At 41.2% G+C, this 20,692-nt stretch overlaps 3 protein-coding genes across 5 annotated transcripts; 2 read left to right on the forward strand and 1 right to left on the reverse strand.

Annotated features, from left to right (window-relative positions):
* The first annotated feature begins 575 nt into the window (after window positions 1–575).
* LOC138625667 (immediate early response gene 5-like protein) lies at window positions 576–1,995 on the forward strand. The gene has a single exon (XM_069706751.1). The coding sequence runs from the start codon at window positions 723–725 to the stop codon at window positions 1,599–1,601; it is 879 nt and encodes a 292-aa protein (XP_069562852.1). The 5' UTR covers window positions 576–722; the 3' UTR covers window positions 1,602–1,995.
* A 524-nt stretch (window positions 1,996–2,519) lies between these two features.
* On the forward strand, window positions 2,520–8,418 carry LOC138625666 (carnitine O-acetyltransferase-like). Of its 2 annotated transcripts, none has more exons than XM_069706749.1 (14): window positions 2,520–2,671; window positions 3,873–4,142; window positions 4,394–4,512; window positions 5,480–5,533; window positions 5,636–5,801; window positions 5,949–6,123; window positions 6,212–6,390; window positions 6,483–6,583; window positions 6,670–6,789; window positions 6,880–7,002; window positions 7,094–7,229; window positions 7,319–7,381; window positions 7,482–7,619; window positions 7,733–8,418. In XM_069706749.1, exons 1-14 carry the CDS (start codon window positions 2,645–2,647, stop codon window positions 7,946–7,948), a joined length of 1,887 nt encoding a protein of 628 aa, XP_069562850.1. In that variant the 5' UTR covers window positions 2,520–2,644; the 3' UTR covers window positions 7,949–8,418. The 2 variants fall into 2 exon arrangements, with proteins under 2 accessions (XP_069562850.1, XP_069562851.1); XM_069706750.1 differs by lacking the exon at window positions 2,520–2,671 and adding an exon at window positions 2,795–2,814.
* Window positions 8,419–8,471: 53 nt separating this feature from the next.
* Window positions 8,472–18,512, reverse strand: adamts13 (ADAM metallopeptidase with thrombospondin type 1 motif, 13). 2 transcript variants are annotated; one of them, XM_069706748.1, is made up of 27 exons: window positions 18,337–18,512; window positions 17,969–18,052; window positions 17,470–17,594; window positions 17,218–17,364; window positions 16,512–16,646; window positions 16,136–16,286; window positions 15,918–16,022; window positions 15,644–15,764; window positions 15,488–15,551; window positions 14,320–14,446; window positions 14,086–14,205; window positions 13,873–13,993; window positions 13,617–13,697; window positions 13,343–13,524; window positions 13,068–13,224; window positions 12,308–12,437; window positions 12,033–12,212; window positions 11,709–11,907; window positions 11,536–11,638; window positions 11,321–11,450; window positions 10,966–11,142; window positions 10,646–10,850; window positions 10,150–10,468; window positions 9,920–10,063; window positions 9,643–9,822; window positions 8,870–9,045; window positions 8,472–8,771 (listed from the first exon to the last, which is right to left on the reverse strand). In XM_069706748.1, exons 1-27 carry the CDS (start codon window positions 18,439–18,441, stop codon window positions 8,616–8,618), a joined length of 3,924 nt encoding a protein of 1,307 aa, XP_069562849.1. In that variant the 5' UTR covers window positions 18,442–18,512; the 3' UTR covers window positions 8,472–8,615. The 2 variants fall into 2 exon arrangements, with proteins under 2 accessions (XP_069562849.1, XP_069562848.1); XM_069706747.1 differs by having other exon boundaries at window positions 14,086–14,234; window positions 15,644–15,795.
* Window positions 18,513–20,692: the final 2,180 nt, after the last annotated feature.

A 20,692-nucleotide genomic window follows, 5' to 3' on the forward strand; every position in this document is an offset into this window, starting at 1 on the left:
TCTCCTCTCCTCTCCTCTTCTCTTCTCATTATGCTACTCAAAGCTATATTCTGTTCTATTTGACTATCACCACATGCTATGTTCTGTTATTTTCTGTTTGCACTGTTACTTCCTGTTACTCTATGTTCTATTATATTCTTTCACTATCTACTTTATTACTATCCTGTTTTCTACTATATTCTTCCACTTGTATGCTATTATATATTTTATATATTCTTTTCCATTACACTGTTCTACTTCTCTGCTATATTTTACTCTTACTTTCTATAGGTATAATATGCTGTTCTATTGTAATTGCTATCTTCTGTTTTATTCTATTAGACTCCTCTGTTTTTTTTGTTTTCTATCCCACTGTACTCTGTTCTGCTCTACATGGACAATAAAGTCTGATGATTTTAGTATGCTCTGAGATTTAAAAAGATCAGAACAGATTTAGTGAAATGCAGCATGCTCGCTCCTATGTGCATTTTGAATGAGGCTAGTAGTGATATTTGCGTATAACAGAAGCACCGCCTCCCTCCCATTGGACAATGTCTACGTGAGGGCGTGGCAAGGAAAGATGAGAGTTGCAAATCCATGCCCTTACTGGGAAGACATGGAGCGCTATGGACAGAGTCTACACCAATCTAGTAGGAATCTCAACTCAAGACATAAATATTTCTCCAGTTAGGAAGCAAACGATTTGAGAGACTGAGAGGAAAGAAAGGGTGGTCCGGTTGAGGATGGAGTGTGCATTTGACGCACAGAATCTGATCTCCATTTCTTTGAGGAAAATCCAAAGCTCCAGGACGCAGAGAGGAGGCATCAAGCTCCACAAGAACTTACTGGTAACGTACGTCCTGAGAAACGCCAGGCAGTTTTATATGAGCAAAAACTTGTCGCAAACGCAGAGGACGCATCCGTATGAGGATGTAGCTGCAGTCCGCGAGAGGCAAGAATACCTTGAATTGACTGGGAGCTTTACGGAGTTGGCTGATGACTTCTACTACAACTTTACTGGGGTTGAGTCGGACACTTGGCACTGCGGAGTGCACCAGCCCAACGGCCAGCCTGCAGAGGTGGCGCACCAAGACGCATCTGCCTGCGCAATGGTTTCACCAAGTGACTCTGATCTCATGGTTTCGGAAGCCTGTTGGAGCTGTGCAGACAAGTCCACCTGGGAGTTACCTATCTCAAACACACAAGCCAACCAAAAGACTGTCCTGGACTTGGACACCCATGTGGTGACTACTGTCACGAATGGATACTTCCACTCAGACTGTTGCGCGCAGCCAAAACAGCTGCAGGGCGCGCAGTGCTACGCTAAAAAGCGGAGGATGGACACAAGTTATCATATTGTTGATCCAGAGTTTTATTTGCCAGACTTTGAGCCAGTGCCATGTAAAAGGATGAGGAGTGATGATGATTCACCTTCAGACTCGGACCAGTTGGACAGCACAAACATCTCCAACCTGATCTCAGTGTTGGGTTCAGGTGGACTATCTGAGTTTGTGAGTTGGCAGCAGACGGACCTTGAGCAAATATTCGCCACTCAAACAATTTGTTTAAAACATACACTGTTAACGGGCAGCGGTTGGACAAGAGCGATCGAAGCATTTTGACTTGTATGATTGTTTTTCTTTGTATCGTTTTATTTTATTGCTTTCAAATAAACCATGACATGACTGCAATTATCTCTCTGTGCTCTGTTATTGAAAAATATCGCTGAAATGTGAGTATATAGAGCTATCATATCCATTTGCGATTGCCTTTGCGCATTGACATTCCTCGTGCCAATTAAAGTAACTTCTTCACACAGTATAAATTAATTGTATCTTTCATTTAAACCCTATTTTCTGGTGATTAGTTTGGGGTAACTGGAGTCTTCTCTTTTGGTTTGTATTTCCTGAAGAAATGAGTTGCTTCTCTGGTAATGATGTTGGACGAGCACCATCATGTGGCCAGTAAAGATCTGTACAGCCTCATGCACCAGCCCAACGCAGAATACCATTCTGTAAATGTATTATTTATATCAGGGCCTGTTTTGATTAATCAATAAAACTAACAATCTAAAAAAAAAAACACCGATGTATTGGATTTAAATTGCAACTTCTGCTCCTAATGAGTCGGCCAAAGCTATAGGCTATCTCTTTATTATCCCTACGTGTGCGCAAAAGTGTGCAAAAGTGTTTAACCTACATCTATGGGGTTTATAGTGACCCTGTATTTTGTCATTATTTTACCATTCTAGTGGATTGTATATAATTTATGACTCCAGCATAGCTAAAAGTAAAAGATAACTGCATTACGTAGTTCCTTATAGATCATCAGATCATCCATCAGGCCTATTCCTTCTAACAGCCTAAAATTAATGGATCATTGGATTCCATTATTTCTTCCAATAAACTATGTCTGTAAAGGAGCCTTATGCTTGAAGATTTTGGATGAAATGTTTTTGAAGCGGCAGTCTTCGCATGTACCAAAACTCCACTTGGAAAATCACGACTTTTGGTGGCGAGCTTGTCTTTGCTCGGTGGGTCCAAGGGGGGGCGGACAGCAGCTGATAACAGACAGTGTGCTGCTTGTCCTTGAGACATGCCTGCCCGAGGATTTGACATCTATGTTCCCGGGACAGTGAAAGGCTTTAGTGCGTCTGTCTGACAATATGTTGGGTGTTTTTTTCAGGGCCGTGGTAAGTATAAATATATAATATTTGTACATGTATTTTAAGTGCGTAATTTCAAAATCGGTGACGGTACGTTTGGATTTACGGCATCAGACACAGTGCAGGGGGGTGGGGCGCTGTACAGGACAACAACAATGTGACGATATTAGGTGAACATTTAACTCGTGTATGCTTTCAAAAATGTTCTTTATTTTTTTTATGGTAGCATTATACTTTAGTGCCTTTTTAGCAGCTCCAAATGAAGCATTTAACATGATGTTAGCTTCATGTAGCCGACAGCATTTTTTTTTTTAATAATGTTAAGTTAATGCGTACGCTGCCGAAGGGACACCGGAAACAGCTAAATAATAGCACTTTTAGTCGATATAGAATTCCCCCTATGTATTATCCATACTTTTATATATTCCTTGTAGTGGTATGTTGTAATAATAATATAAAACACTGGAACAGAAGGAGGTCATAATGGTTTTATTTTGATAATGCCAACCGGAAGTTGTGTATTGTATTCTCATTGGCTTGGCATGACACAACTAAAACCTGGGTCTATTCATATTAATTTAAATACCATCACTTCTTCATTAATGAATACTTAAATTTAATACAATCCCCTCTGAATTTATGTTATAATTTTATTGTCATTAAATCAGAGAACTTAGTATTGATACTCAGTAGTAAACGTGATGGCGCAGATAGATTCCTTGCATTCATGTGTTTGTTTTAGCTGCCAACCCAAAAGTTCAACTGTGAACTTTCTATTTATAAGCTGGACCAGTGGGTCCAAACAAATAACTGCTTCATTATTTTGTATTGGTGTCAGTTTTCAGGAACCAAAATATCCTCCTGTTACGTATATGTCTCTGTAAATAATTGTATTTGTTGAAACTGAATCCAGTTCTTGCTTCAACCCATTTATATTGAGTCTTTTACTATTCCTGGCCTGATCGCATTCACTTAACAACATGTTGACAACTGAGGTTTGTCTGGCCTGTAGTCCAATTAACCACTTGGTTTAACTAGTGAGATTACGTGTCAGTGTAGTGAGACATTTCTAGTGATGTCGTCATTTACAATACTTGACCACAGTTAAACAGTTGTGACTAGACTTTGTGAATCTAGATTTTGTAGATTTATTTTCCTTATATTTTGCCAGCGTAATTTGTTCTGTCAGAGGTGAGTTTGTACTGAGCATGTTCATCTCCTCTCATAGCTGCGGCCTGGCATGGTGAAGCCATGTCGCCCGGCCAGACCAGTAACACAGATCCCAGAGAGGTCCCTGGTGCACCAGGAGGGTTTACCTAAACTGCCTGTGCCACCCTTGAAGCAAACATTTGAGCGCTACCTGGCCGCTCTGGAGCCCATCGTCAGCGAGGAGGAGCTGCAGCACACACGGCAGCTGGTGCAGGAGTTCCTGAAGGGCGGTGTGGGAGAGAGGCTTCAGAAAGAATTAGAACGACGGGCTCGCAAGACAGATAACTGGGTAGATATTTGGTTTCGTTTGACTTATTTAAGCAGAGTGGACATGATGAGGGCAAAAAGTCATCTTTGATAGATGGGAAATTTTGAAAGTGTCTTGATTAAATAAACTATGGGACACTTTCTGCTCAGTTTGAATCAAGGTAAATACATATAATAAGAAAGACTTTAATCTGGATCGATAATTGTATTAGATATTTATATGGTTGTATGAATGTCATATCCTGCTGTCTGAATACTGCTGTGTTTGTGTAGCTGTCAGAGTGGTGGATGCAGTCAGCCTATCTAGACTGCCGTATGCCCGTAGCAGTTTACACCAGTCCTGGAGTTGTCCTGCCTCGAATGATCTTTCACGATCGCCAAGGACAGATGAGGTGAGAAACCAGGATCCTCTGGTGAACCAGTCACAAAAAACAAAATATCTCCACCTAAAAGAAGAGTCCATACTACAGACTGCTGCACCCTCGTTTGTCCCGACGGCTGATCAGACTGGTCAACACCAACCTATAATAATGTAGCACCGTATGTCATAGCACCTGACACTTTTTCGCCCCAAGGTGTATTTATTTATTTTTGTGTATATAGTTTGTGTGTGTGTGTGTATTTATACATTGGTTTTATTTTATTTTTTATACTTTTTCTAAAAAAATATTTGTATCTATCTTATTTTGATTGTATGTGTACTTTGTCATTTTTTCTTATTGTGTGTTTACCTTTTTTTTTTTTTTTTTTTTTTCCTAACTGTGTCCCTATGCTGCTGTGACAACAAAAATGTTCCCTCTGTGGGATTAATAGAGTCTTATTTGATCTAATAATAATAATAATATATTCAGCAAATTTCCTGGGTGTCAGCTACATCATTTAAAAACCTTAACAGTCTGATAATATGTGTCGACATAAAGCTGTTTCCTAATGTGATTTACTTTGTGCTGAAGTACAGTATAAACAAGCTCGTATGAAGCTGGGTTTTCAAGCTGACCTTCCCTCCACATGCTGGCTATTTAAAGCTGCTCACACCATTACTCAGCTGTTTTTGAGTACTGTGACCCATTGGATATGCAGTGAACATTGTGGCCCCACAGAGACATAATGCACAATTTAGAATATAATATGATAATGATAATTATAATATTTGTGCATAATATAGTATATAAAAGTTTTAGGGGTGCAGTTTTACTATAGGGTAGTAAGGAATGACACTTGTGAATGTCTCAAATCAGATTTGATTACTGATACATGAATTTTATAATGTCTATAAACAGTGATTGTGGGGCATTGATACAATATAAACCATGTATTCGTCATATGTATATGACTAACATCATTACTTTTTCTCTGCAGGTTTGCTGCCAAACTGATTGCTGGAGTTTTGGACTTCAAAAAAATGATTGACACGTGAGTGTCCCTGAAGTTAATGCAAACAAAATACTGTTTTGAAATGTAAAGCTCATTACCATAATAACTGGCACATGAGTAATGTGAGGAACTGTGTTGTAGCGATACCCTGCCTGTGGAGTATTTGAGTGGGAAGCCGCTGTGTATGGACCAGTATTACCAGATCCTGTCGTCCTGTCGTATTCCCGGGCCAAGGAGAGATACTGTTGTAAATCACGCCATTGGGAAGACACCTCCCACTCACATCACTGTGGTCCACAACTTCCAGGTGCTCTAGATGACACTGCTGTTTTTCTCAGTGTTTCAACCAGGCATTTGAAGAGCAACTAATTGTATAATGTCATTATTATCATTTGTGCAGTGGCTGAAGAAACACTGCGTCTCTGTATAAATTAATGTTGCCTTTCTCCCCCAGTTCTTTGTCTTGGATGTGTACAACAGCGATGGCACCCCACTAACAGTGGATCAGATTTATATGCAGTTGGAGAAGATCTGGAACTCCTCTTTGCAGACTAACAAGGAGCCAATCGGCATCCTTACATCACAGCACCGCAACACCTGGGGAAAAGCGTATAACAACCTGATTAAAGGTGAGCAGTCGAGGGGAACTTGGTGTCAGCTGGATGTATTCTATTTTAGAAAGAGATTTATTCTTTAAGGTTTTTTGTTTCTCCTCAGATAAGACAAATAAGGAGTCGGTCCGTGCCATCCAGAAAAGTATCTTCACAGTTTGTTTGGATGCTCCGATGCCGCGGGTGTCGGACGAGCTGTATCCGAGCCGCGTGGCCACTCAGATGCTCCACGGAGGAGGAGCTCGCTGGAACAGCGGCAACCGCTGGTTTGATAAAACACTGCAGGTCAGTCTGAAAGAAATGATTTATCATTTGAAGTAATAAACAAGACAATGACAGTGGCTGAGAATTTGAATGCACTTGTAAATCATCCTCAGTTTATTGTCGGTGAAGACAGTACATCTGGACTGGTGTATGAACATGCGCCTGCAGAGGGTCCGCCCATTGTGTGTCTCGTCGACTACGTTGTTAAATACATGTAAGTTTCTGTCAGTTTTTAGACGAGTATTTTCCCTGATTTTAAATGAACTCATATTAACTGAGTAGTTGACATTTTCTCAACAGGGAGAAGACTGAAATAGTTCGCTCTCCCATGATTCCCCTGCCCATGCCTCAGAAACTGCGTTTTAACATCACACCTGAGATCAAGAGAGACATCGAGAATGCCAAACAAAATATGAACATGTATGTAAAGTACAGTTATGGTCATTATAATTGGTGTTTTTTGGCTTTGGTGACATTTTGTTGAACCCCCTCTTCTCTTTGTTTTGTCAGAATGGTCCATGACTTGGATGTGAAGGTGCTTGTGTTTTCTCATTTTGGAAAAAATGTGCCAAAGCAACATAAGCTGAGTCCAGATGCTTTTGTGCAAATGGCTCTTCAGCTTGCCTACTTCAGGTAAGAAACCCCTTCTTGTAGTGAGAAATGATGCTCGTCATAGCAATATTATGCTTTATCATATATCTTTTGTGCTATTTCTGACTTCTAGGATGTATAATATTTGCTGCTCTACCTATGAGAGTGCATCGTTAAGAATGTTTAAATGTGGGCGAACTGATGCAATCCGTGCAACCACTGTAGACTCATTTCAGTTTGTCCAAGCAATGCAAGACCCAGCTAAGCAGGTACTGTTCAATCACAGAGGTCCTACAATAAACGTGCACATGTACACCACGTGTAAAATGTGTGACTAAGTAGTAAATGTTCCCCACAGAGCACAGAGAGGCTGGCGCTGCTGCAGAAGGCCGTTCAGACACACATGGAAAACGTATACAATGTGAGAGCTGGAGTTCGTCAATAGAAAAATCGTTTTCTTTTTTTTCTTTTTTAACCATCTGAATAATCTCAGCTCGACACATCCGGTTTTTCTTTTTTAGGCAATTCACGGACAGGCCATCGACAGACACCTCCTCGGACTGAAGAGGCAGAGTATTGAAGATCTGACCTCGATACCTGAGATATTCATGGATACCTCTTTTGCGGTGGCTAATCATTATAATCTCACCACCAGCAAGGTATAGTTACATCTAAGAAAACCAACAGTGTATTATTGCAGAGCGAATGATTATTTCTTGTCATATTTGTTTACTTGTGTGTTTGCCCTCATCTCTCCCATCTCGGTCTCCAGGTTGGCTCCAAGACAGACTCTGTGATGTGTCTAGGTCCAATGGTGCCAGATGGCTACGGAGTGTGTTACAATCCCATGGATGAGCACATCAACATTGCCATCACAGCCTTCAACAGCTGCGAGGAGACCAATGCTGCCAAGTTTGCCCAGGCTGTAGAGGATGCGCTGTTGGACATGAGAGCCCTCCTGGAGGACACAGCTACAGCCAAGCAGTGATACCACACAGGAGCCCGGCGAGGGGTTTGTTTCCCGCCGGGCTGAATGGGAGCTGGAAACGAACCCAGTCGTTGGCAGACTGCCACACTGGCAAAGACGTGCAATGTACTGATTGTGTTGGAGCTAAAGGGAACCTGTTGTGGGAAGAATAATGCTCTGCCTCTGACATGAGAAGCAATTCTCTGTGATGGAACTTCTATATTTTAATATATTGTGTTTTATATATATATATACTATGCATACTGTATATATATATATATATATATATATATATATATATATATATATATATATATGTGTGTGTGTGTGTGTGTGTGTGTGTGTGTGTGTGTGTGTGTGTGAACTTTAAAATAATATTTGCTAATTGTTATAGCATAAATATTTTTTTCTTTGTTTATACTTAAGCAGTTCCTGCTTCAGTCATCAGAATTACTCTGTCCCCACTTGACTTAAAGATTTTGAAGATTTCAGTTTGTTTATTATTATTATTCATTTCAGCTCAAAATAATTAGCACCGAGGTATGACAATCAAATGAAAAAGGACCAGGCTTAACTCTTTCTACTCAAAAGAATAGAAGTCAATTGCTGCTTCAAAAACCTACATATTGCAAACTAAAGAAATGTTAAACATATAAATTCATTAAAACCTCCTCAAAAATATCTGATATCAGTGGCGCACATAGGAATATTCAGCTCTGAAGCTCCCTTTGGAATGCAGGTAATCTCCATGAAATTCAATCTCAGCCATGTTTCCAGAGGAATGCCACAGAAACAGCTGTTGACCTTTGAACACATTGGTCTTTAAGACGTCCATGTCCCGGATCTGAACAAGAAACACAAGAATATTGCAGCAGTTATTACACTTTTTTCCTATTGAGTATGCAGCATACTGAAACAACGACACGTCTTCGAAAGCTTCACCATGATGTATGAAGACTGGGAGGTGGTGGCGTTGAATACTAATCCTATGTGTAGTGCTTGGATCCTGATCTTCACTGAGGGAGGGGCGTTGATGAGCACTCGACAGGTGTGGTTGGTGCTGGACGTTACTGGATTCTCAAAAACCCCGCTGGGGGAAAACAGCTGAATGTCGCAGTCTGTTGGGACAAATGTGAGGTATGTTTGGTGAACAAAATATCACCTGTACAATCAAATGCATGTCAATTCAATTGCCCGGCAAAGAGAAGAACATCTGTGAGGCTCAAAATGTTGAATATTTGTTGAGACTGGTTCAGCTGCTGATACAGTTCTGTAGTATTTTGTTACACTATGGTATGCTGACCTCTCCCCACCTGAAATGGGGGAGGTGGAGGGGGGTAAAGAGAACAACACAATCCAACACAAAACCATGAACAGCAGAAAATCTTACTGAACTGAGTCAATGAGACTCTATATCAACACAAAAGAACATTAAGTTTCAACTTATTTTCCGCTTCACTATTGCAAGGCTCTTGTATTGGATTCATTAGACTGTGCAGAAGTTTTCACACGATCTCATACATCTCTGTACAATACATTTTGAACCCTTATGTTGCAATAGGCTCCAACATTGGACTCAGTTCACTTATAGTTACATTCACTCAAACAGGCGTCCCCTTTTATTAAACATTATCCCATCTTTTGAGGCAGTATAGAATATACATATTGAACCTTAAAGGTGCCATTCCATATAAGGACCGTACATGCTGTCTTACCCTGATGCTGGCTCCTCTTCATGTTTTTCTGTGAACTGAAGGTAAACACAACCCCGTTGCCAGGAGTGAGCAGATTTTGACGCACCAGCAGGATGTTGGTTCTGGTGGTCAGCTCGCTACGGGCTGCCTGTGCACACTTCTTCACGAAGGCCAGTCGGTCAAAAAATGCCACAAACTCCTCTGTATGAATACATGCACGGAGTTACAGACATTTTCTTTTTTTTGCAATAGCTGTTGCTTAGGTAACTGCATCATTTACAAATTTAATGAAACATACTTTTCCCACAGTTCAAAGAGCTCGACAGCACTCTGATGTGAATGACTTCATCCAGAGGTCGACCTATGGATACAGTGCACCGTCTGGGTCCATCTGTCAAATCCACCGTGCCTGATTCCTCCAGGATTAGCTGTCCACATGCACCTGGATGAGAGCACACACTGTTATTATTATCATGCTCTGCCTTCAGCTCCTGATAAGCTCTTATATGTTTTTATCCTTCTACTAACTGGGTTTAAGGGTTGGGGTGATTCCTGTGGTGGTCGGTGGGATGGTCATGGCCTCTGTTGGACTTGAAAGAAAATGTTGTGGTCTATCTTTATGGGTCAGAGTGGCAGACAGACGAGGTCTCTCTGTGAGGTCAGTATGTGTTGCAAGGCCCACATCTGATGTGGACGGCGCCTCTCTGCAGCTGTCCGTGTAGCAGCCCTGGATGGTGATTGGCTTGGGCATGTGCATGCAAAACTGGGGGCTGAGGGGCTCCGGCTTAGAGGGTCCCATGCAGGACACAGCTCTGGACTGGATCCCATATCCACAGGGTACTGAACACTTGAGAGCAACACAACTTGGTAGGTAAGGACAGGTCTCAGTATCAGCAACAGAAGGCATGAAGAAACATTTTTTTTCCTGTCAGTCGACTCATCACAGTAAATATTCTCATCTTTCTTATATCCATTAACCATTTTAATCTAATCCGATTTCATCTGATCCCCCAGTCTTTTGTACCTGGCTCCATGGCTTCACCTCCCACCTGAAGGTGCACACTTGCACCAGGCAGGGCACTGTGGTGGCCGGTTTGACAGCTGCATGGCAATTTTCTTCTGGCACCATGCTCTCCTTGGCTTGGACAAACTGGACACAGGACACAATCCTCTGAGCCACACCCAGGTCACAGGACACAGAGCAGGGCGATGTCCGGAAAACCTTCCACCTGGATGAGTGACAGTGGAGGTGAGATGATTTTACTTTTGCAAAAACAGATTTCAGAGGTGTGTGTGTGTGTGTGTGCACGTGTGTGTGTGTGTGTTTATTTTTGTGTGATTTACCTTGCTGGGCAGCTGTGGGTGTTACATGAAACCACTGCTGTGGGTTTGGGAAACTCACTGCACTCTGAATCCTCCACAACCTCCTCCTCCCCTTCTGCTTCTCTAGCACAGTACAGCACCCTGTTGGTCACCCCTCCTCCACAGGTTACACTGCAGACTCCTTGCTTAGAGCGCCACCTGGTTGTTGCAAAAGAAAAATACAGCTGTAATTTTAAAACCTTATTTTAAACAACAAAATGTCTTTACCTAAATAGATATTTTGTTGCTTACATGCTACATACAAACACGGAGAAACACTGCATTATAATATCCCAAAATACTGTATCTTATATGCATGTTAAGTATGATGTCTCACACTGGAGGGCAGGGAGAGGTGTTGCATATCTCAGATTGAGGGTAAGGTTTGGTAGAAGCATCACAGTGGAAGTCAGGCACCCCCAGTCTGGTCTGGTGATCTACACAAGAAAACCACACCTGCAGGGTTCCTACAGTAAAGAAGCATTTGGCTTTGAGTCACTAAAGCTGAAGAGGATGTGTTGTTTCTGAGTGAAGGATGACCATAACCATTACCATTTCCACAGGTCTTTGAACACTGGCTGATCACAGGGCTCCACACATACACAGGAGCCTGTCTGGAGCGCGGTAACAAACCAGACTTTAGAATGGGCTGATCCTGGTTAAGAAAGACAACATTTACACATGCTGGACGTTTTGAAATGAATTGTTGTCAATTAGTTATTTACCTCCCCCGTAGATTCCCAGCCAATGGGACAGACATCCACCACACATGGCACAGAATCAGGTGGTTTGATCTGCTTTGAGCAAAAGCTTTGATCCACTTCAACCTTCTGACCATCTTCTGGTCGGACACATGAAATGACTCGTTTTGCTTCTCCTGGTCCGCACACTGCTGAACAATCCCCTAGCTCTGATACACGCCATCTGTAAACACACATAAGTGTTGTTGTTTTTTTTTTACATATAAACTCAATTTGAAGCAGCTGCAAACCGTTCATAGTCTTTGGTGCACCTAGGCACCTAATTATCAACATAGTGTAGACTGATACCTGGCAGGACAGTGTTGCAGGTTACATTTTTCAACAGGGTGTGGAGCGGTATCAGGGGGGCATTCTGAATCTGGAACCTTTAACACATCGAGTTCATGTTTCTGAACACATTTTACAGGACGCGCTCTCTCTCCCCCACCACAGGAGGCGCTACAAGGCCCAAACATCCCTGCATCCCACCTGTAAAATAATACATTATTCATGTTTTCTCATTCATGCTGAGCTGTATATGAATGTCAGTGTGAAGTAAAAAATAAAACTGGTATGAACCTAACCTGGGGGGACAGGGAGAGAGCTGGCAGGTTGTGTGGAGTGTTACGGTTGGAGGAGGCGATTCACAGTTGTGCTCCTCCAAATGGTTGTTGGCGACTTCATCTACACAGACATATACATGCTTTTGTACACCTGTAAAGAGGGGAAAGTTAACATAGTTGCAATACCGTAAAAACAAAAACACTTGGTTGGTTTTAATTGTATTGCTACACACTATTATATAAATGCCTCCTGTTTGGGATTTAATCTGTAAAAGCCATTCAATATAAATCAAGTCTGTGTATTTATATAGCATATTTAAAAACACAACATATGTTTACCAAAGTGCTGCATAACTTCAGGATATAATTAAAACAAATCAGACAGGATTAAAAAAAAAATTGGATGTCAAAGCAAATTAAGCAATAAAACAAAATTAAACAAAAATGTCAAAGAGAAATATTAAATTAATTCAAACAATATGAAGCCAAAACAAGACCTGACGGTATACATAAGCATGAATCTGTAAGCATTTAAATATAAAAATAAACGTCAGCAGAATAAATATTTTCAATCCAGTAGTGAAGTCGACAACCTAATCTAGAGGTAATATTGTGTGTTTTAAAGATAGAGGCAGCGTATTTATTAAAAACAGAATTGGACCCAAATTTGACCCTTCAGGGACACCGCAGGTTAGAGGGGCTGACTGAGAGATCAATGGCTCCTAAAACAAAGCAGCCAACACGAGTTTCTGATGACATAACTCATCAGTAAATCACGTACCTGATCCACAAGTGACTGAGCAGGGTGTTGTGACAACAGCCCATTTGCCTTTAGGTGCGATGTCTGTCGAGTCGCTGTTCCTGGTAGGTACGTGGAAGTGGTAGCTAATGTTTGGATTTGTTTTGTCTCCATATTCTTTTCCATATTTGCGATAGACCTACAATCAATAAAATATTTTTTACAGTTCATTGGAATACATCAGAGCTGACTTTTTTCTGTTCATGTCACAGTTACAATGTGACATCAGTTTTAAATGTATGTTTCCCTCTCCTGACCTGTATGTTTATCTCTTGTTGCAGCGGTCCGGGCAGCAGCAGCTCCTCCATCTCAGGCAGAAGGTCATGCGTGAGATGAAGGCGGTACTCAAGGCGGTTTTCATCCAGCGGGGAGGGATGGGTCACATTCAGTGCCATTGTGCCTGTTCCAGACACAACGTACTGATCCCCGACCATTACAGCTGTGGACGCAAAAGGCCAGAAACAAGTTTGCCAGGTCCTGTTGATGTGGTGCAGTAGAAATATAAATGTCTTCTGCAGCGATGCCACTCACCCATATGAGTGAAGAGAGGTGCGCTGTTAACAATGTGAACCTGTGTGGCATTTACAGGCAGAGAGAGGAAGGTGGTGTACTCTGAAAGAGAAAGCCTGAGTTATAACCTGTGGAGGACAGGGCAGTACTTAGGGCTAACATTAATAAAACTATTGATTATTTTTGAAAATAATTATTCAGTTATTTCTTCTGGCAAACAGTCTACACCAAAAGATATTCAATTTACTGTCTTATAAAACCAAACTCTGTTTGTTACCTTTTGCCTTACCACCACTATAGGAGTCAGATGTTAAACTGCAGGATGATCCATCTCCACCACACACCCCACATACATCCTTCACTTTCCCAGAGTGCAGCACACCATCACAGCCAAACAGCTGAACAGACACAGGAGACTCAACGTAAAAAAAGTGAGACAGATTAAGATTGGAATCTCCTGTCGTTTTTATTCTCGTTTAGCCGTCTCTACCTGGCATTTGCCTCTCAGGCAAGCAGCCGTGGTGCCAAATGGAGGTGAGCTATCGGTCTCACAGCGAGTCCCATCCACAAACTGAGAGCCACGACTCACGATGAAGTTTTCTCCCTGTGACTGGCACGTAAATCTGCACTGTTCATCCCCTGGTTATGACAATAATAAGAACAAAATTTCAGAAAAAAACCCCATATTTTTACTCCTTTAATATTTACTTATTTTCAGGCCCACCTTGTGCAAAACCAAGAGCGGGGATCCAGGTGTAAAAGGAGGCAATGTTTGGTTGGAGGTAGAGGGGATGGCGATCTGTTTGGGAACACTGCTCTGCCATGAAATCCAGCTGGATGCGCTCACAAGGCTACAACATGTGTGGTAAGAAAAACGTTTATGGATTTTTGATTAAGTCTGAATCATTACTGAAATATTTGCACTCCCAGACCTAAATCACAGAAGAGACATTTGGGAAAGTGAATTGAATTTGAATCTCCAAGAGCATAATCTCAATTTCAAACATTAATGGAAGCAGTATTGACATCCTTTACTTAAGCCTTGTAAAAAATACTTCATTACAATTAAAAGTCCTGCATGAAAAGTTATACTTAAGGAAAAGTAAATAAGTATTAGCAGCAAAATGTAGCTAAACTGTGAAAGTAAAAGTCCTGGTTTGGTACCTCTGACTAATAATCATATAAATATAACCATGAGATTATTATTAATGAAGCATCAGTGTGTAAGAAGTATGTTACTCTTGTAGCTGCTGCAGGTGAAGCTACTCTGAACTACTTTATATCCAGTTTTATATACAGGGACAGCAGATCAATATGAGTGGTCGTCTGATGATTACTGTGAGAGGAAGAAAGAGAAACCAAAGTTCTGAAACACAAATCTGTTTTTAGTTTTTTTCAACTTTTTCATCCTATCTTTGAGTTTTGGTAAGTTGTTGGATCATTTGAAAAATCATTGGTATTTAGTGGAGCTTGTTAATAACTCAGACATCTGGAATGTGACCCTGACTACACATTGCTTTTTATATGATGTCAGAATACAAACAGGTAGGAAAACAATGGTTTAATCTTTAACAATGTGTCGAATTTTAAAAGCTTGTTATATTATCTATCGTGTCAAATCTTTGTCTTAAAACTAACTAAAGCTGTCAAATAAATGTAGTGGTGTAGAAAGTACAAAGTATCCACCACTGATTTTAAATAAAGCTACTTCTTTGATTTCAAGTCGTTCAATGAATGCTTATATTTTTGGGACTTCTTGTGGGAGTGCAAACTGAACTACAAACAAAAGATCATTAAAAACCGGGATGATTCCAGGTACAATGATCCACTGAGTAAATAATATTGATCTACTGTATGGAGGCCCACTGTAAACAAAGATGCCAGGAACTTACGCGCTGGTGACAAAGTTCAGCCTCAATATCTGGACCTTCACAGACATTCCCTCCAAAAGCAGGTCTGAAAAATCAGACATGACAACATTTTCCAAAATCACACGTTGTCAAGGAGACCTCCAGCTCTGCGTTTGATGCTTGCATCACAATTGTTACCTTGGGTTGTTGCACTGTCGTGTACGAAGTGAGACCCCCCCACCACATTTCCGTGAGCAAGAGGAGAAGTCAGACCAGCTGGACCAGGAACCATGGACCACGACGGGGGCGCTGAGATCATCTGGGGACACACAACGCCCCTTTAGACACCACTGCAAGAGAGGATCGCATCTCATGAAACACGTGCTTGGGCTGAGTTTTAGTAAATAGCGACTCTCTGGGAAAATAATTGCAGCATTATTACTCAGTGAAAACACAGAGAGTAGTAGGCTACCTGATTAGGAGCACACTCTGTCCCATCCAGGAGGGGAACCAGGAGGCGTTTGCAGGAGCTGTCATCATCAGGATTGATGTGACAAGACAGAACACGACAAGCTGGCTGTTGGAAAAGAATAACTAGATTACAAACATGACTGAAAATCAGGTAATATTGAATATTTGTGATGTGAACTGCCATCTGGTGGGATCAAGCTGGTATTACAGGAGACGTACCAGGTCAGGGTTGGTGAAGGAGCAGGCTCTCGCAGTGCTACCGAAAGCGATACGACACTGGTCATCCACGCCATAGTACAGCCCAGGCTTCCAGTCTTGGAGAGAGCCTCCCATTGCAGGCAGATCCTTGACACATTCAGCTTTCCACTCACTGGGAACACCAATGCATGTGACATCTCATTCCCAAACTACTGCATTTACACTGTACCACACTGAAAACAGTTTCTCTACACTTAACGAGTTTCAAATTAAAAGCAAATTTGGCATCCGAGGTGAGAACATTACTTTTAGATGAAATGCCCTTTAAGCAGTGCCTGGTCTACATGCTGAATGAAAGACATTTTCATGCACAGCTGCTCTGAACAGGTTGGCCCACCTGAAGAATGTGAGCAGCTGCTGCCGGCTGCAGGTGGACCAGGTCAAATCCACACTGTTGTAGCCCCCATCAGAGGCCATCATGAAGCCACTCCTGCTGCAGGTGTTTCCTACTCCGTCATGGTTGATGCCAAAACTGGGTGAAATTAAGTTAAATTCAATATCTGTCATTCAAGGATACTTCTGTTATGAAGTTGTTAAAAGATTACTTTGTGTGACTGGTGACGTTTGAAAGTATTTTCAAATTTCCAGTTTCAGTAAATTAATTTAGGGCTTTACCTGCTGTGACAGCGATTAAAAATGCTCAAATATTGTTGCAGCGTGTTAAGTTAGTAATGTACAACTCAATAAATTTGCTTAATTTAAATGGAAAATAGAAAGAAAAGCTCCATTTAATTTGTAGTTTTACTCATTTTCAATTTATTATTGGACTCTATCCATCTCTCGATGTTAAATTGTGTCCATGCCTGTAAACAAATTGCATTTTGTATGTTTACCTGGCTTGCTGAGAGCTGACCCAAACAACAATTAACTCAAACAAGTTGAATACTTTGTCTACTTTCCTTTTAATTACCAAAACACATCATGTCAATAATTATTTGGAAATTACAACTAATAAAACAAGACATCACTTAGATGGTACACCAGCTATAATAAAACTTTAACACAGATGTTGTACTGTCGGTTCACTGTTGATTATGTTTTACCTGTGGCCAATTTCATGAGCGATGGTGATCCCGAGATCGAAGCCTGTGTCCTCTGTGATCACACAGCTCCAGTCACTGGAGCAAGCCCCGCCCAGCTGTGCTACTCCCCTCACCTGCTTGTTGCCATCAGGCAGCACCAGGTCATACCTGTTAGTGATTTTACACATAAAGCAACCGATTTTTTTTGTATGCCTATAAAATGTGAAACTTCTGCTTCTAACGAAGCCATATCTGGTTGTGCAGGTCACAAACCTTGTAATGTACAACAGAAAATCAGTGTGTAGCGGGTCGGTGTCATTGGAGGGGTTGATCCTTCTTCCCCAGTCACACACGCTTCTGAGAGAAGCGGTGATATTGGTGGACATTTGGATCTCTGGCTAGAAGAAGGAACACAGAAACAAGAGCAGTAAGGCACCACTAATACGACCAAACACTGAATTTAGGATGATTCTACTGTCTGTTTAAAAGAACTGTAGGACTTTTAGGTTAGGTTGGGTAGTTACTTTATTAATCCCCGAGGGGAATTTTTTTCGCTACAGCAGCATACAGAAGCAATAAGATAATAATAGAATAATAGAAAAGCAATAAAATAGCAGTAAATAGCAGTAAAAAATATAAAATGCACAGTATATACAGTACATTATATATCTATATATATTATATACAGATCACTGCAATATCTAATCTATAATCTGTTCATTCATGAACTTGACTCTAAATTGAGCCTGAGCTGTAACAGGGGACCACTTACCTCTGGCTCTGACAGGATGATCATGCGGACCAGGTGCACCCTCATGTTGGCACCCAGGGTTATGTCTCTCAGCAGCTCAGAGGCCTGGGTGGAAATAGGAAAATAAGTCAGATTATTACATTTCATCATGTCCAGAGTGTAATGGGACTATAGAATTGCAGTGCACTCTATAGCTGGGTATGGAAACATTTCATTGACTAAACATCCGAACATATTTTCTCTCAGACTTGTGTTCTTTTTACTCGTCTTACATTATTTATTGATTCCTCCTTACAGCAGACTTACAGTGCTGCCAACAGCATCAATTCATAGTTTGTCCTACAACCCTTTCCCTTCCATTAAATTTACGGCTGCTAACATTTACTTACAATGTTGAGGTTGGTGAGAATGTATCTCTCTGTGTCCTGTTTGTGGACCTGCTGGACATCCGGCCCTACAACCACCAGCAGCTCCAGATGTGTGATATCAGGCATCAGAGCTGAGCGACGCAGCCACCCACTTACTGTGAGGCAAGGAGAAAACACAGTGGAGACACACACCAATAACCTGCTTAAACACTTAAACGAGTACTGTTAGATTGTATTTTACTGTACATAATGTTCCCATTGCATTATATCTGCCGTAGACACACATACCTGAGGTGTCAGGAGAAGAAGCAGGATAGGAAACTATGTCTCTTTGACTGCTGGAATGATGAAAAAGCTTTTGGATGGAACAAACAACATTTGTGGTTCATTTAGAAACAGCAGCTTTAAGCCCTATTTTAGATGTGTGGCCCAAATACTAAATGAAAATACCAAATATATGTTCAGGCTTTTGTTAATGGTCGTCATGTAAATCCAGTAAAATCCTAGTTATGACTCTCCGTAGGTTGTGGATTTTCACAGGATGATAAACAGTTTGAAGTTGAAGAGTTCAATGTACTTTGCAGAAGTCCCGAGCAGTGGAATCAGTAACCGCAGTGCTCCTGTTCACCCGCAGCTTTCCACCTACCTCGTCCAATGGAGATGTCATTAGAGCGCTGAAGCCAGGCCGCAGCAGCAGCAGACAGAGCAGAGCCATAAAAACCATGTTTCCCCCCTCTTCCTGTGAGACTACCTGCTCTGCTTTCACACCAGGACAATATGTGATCATCCTACTCAGCCAGGACAGAGCCCAGCCAAGAGTGTATGACTAACATGTGTTTATCTAAACAGTAGGGACAAAGTTGATGGCTGTCACATGTCATTTGCTGGGACTTAGAGGGCAGCTCTCATTGGTTGTTCTATGTGTCATTTCTTGCTATTCGTCACTCAGCAACAAACATTTGTCATAATCCGTGAAGACTTTTTGTCCTTAAAATGTTTTGATGATGTGACAGAATCAATGATTGCTGCTGCCAGGCTTCATTTAGTAACCAAAAGCTACCTCCCAAATGTATATTTAGGCCTTTCACAGCTGCAACCACTACCAAATGAATCCTCCTCCAATTATCATAAATAGTTTTGTGCACTGTTGCCTGCTGCAGCCATTAGAGGGCAGACATGATCCTGAGAATGAACTGGAAACTAACTGGGAGGGAACAGAAGCACACATGCTCCTCCACAAGTATGAAACAAAATAACATCCCTTATGTTCATGACAGACATGAAACCCGGGCTGAAATGCTTATTTGGAAGGAAGAAAGCTCACAGTGGAAACTTATAAACAACAAAATTAAAGCTAAATTTCAGCTAAAAGATGCTGAGCTTTAACATAAAATAATTTAGTGTGATTAAAGCCATTTTCAATATCCAATTGTGCTTGACTATTCTCTATGGTTTTTGGTGACACAATAAGACTGAGCCCTTCAGATTTCATTTTTCTAGCTTGCTCTGCTGATTAATTTTAATTGCTTAATAGGCAAAAATTTCCTCCAGCTATGAAGATGATACAATCGCTCAGAGATAAGAGCATTTTGAATAAGCTCTAAAATGTTGTTTTGCCATCCTGCCAATAGTGTTTGATCCTTCCTTATTCCCTTTCTGTTCCCCTCTATCTCCTTCCTTCCTCAGGGGGTATAGTTTATCTCCATAAAACAAGGATTCAAGCCCCATCTGCCATTAGTCGGCCAGAAACCTGTCTGTCGTCAGTCTGAATTAACAGCTGTGTGTCACAGGCATTACACCAGTAGCACTGCTCTGCTAAAACCTCAATGCCATGCTGGATTTATAGAGCACAACAGACTGTGTTAAGTGTTGTTGGATCCTCATACCCATGTCTGTTCACTCAGAGGAGGGCAGGAATTGTATATTTATGATGTCCTAAATTATATATTGAGCCATATGGGCTACCCAAGTGGGCACAATAGATGATGCCTCAGGAAAATGTTGTTTGGCTGAAGAAGGAGGAAGCTGTTCACAATATAGAAAAGTGATCATCTCTGGTAGATACGGTCATATTTGTTTTGCCCCATTTCTTCCAGTTTTACTGTCAAAAACTATGATTAGAATCCTTCTGAATTGCGCGTCACTCGTTACAACCTTTTGGCACGGTTTCCGTTAATTTGTTTTATTTTATTGTGAATTCCAACCTCTGGGTGATTTATTTTGAGATGCCTTTAAGAAGAGTGGCTCCGGCTTGTACATAAAAGGATTCTGGTTCATCTGCTGCTCTTTGTCATTGCGTCCATCTGTCACACTGTTGTAAAGATTTCATGTGTGCAGCAACTATAAATTTTCACCTGCCTCTTCATAACAGTCCATC

The sequence above is a fragment of the Brachyistius frenatus genome, unplaced genomic scaffold (assembly GCF_029030835.1).
Source record: "Brachyistius frenatus isolate BFR_SWC_R1_liver_20210118 unplaced genomic scaffold, ASM2903083v1 Contig_64, whole genome shotgun sequence".
NCBI lineage: Eukaryota > Metazoa > Chordata > Actinopteri > Embiotocidae > Brachyistius > Brachyistius frenatus.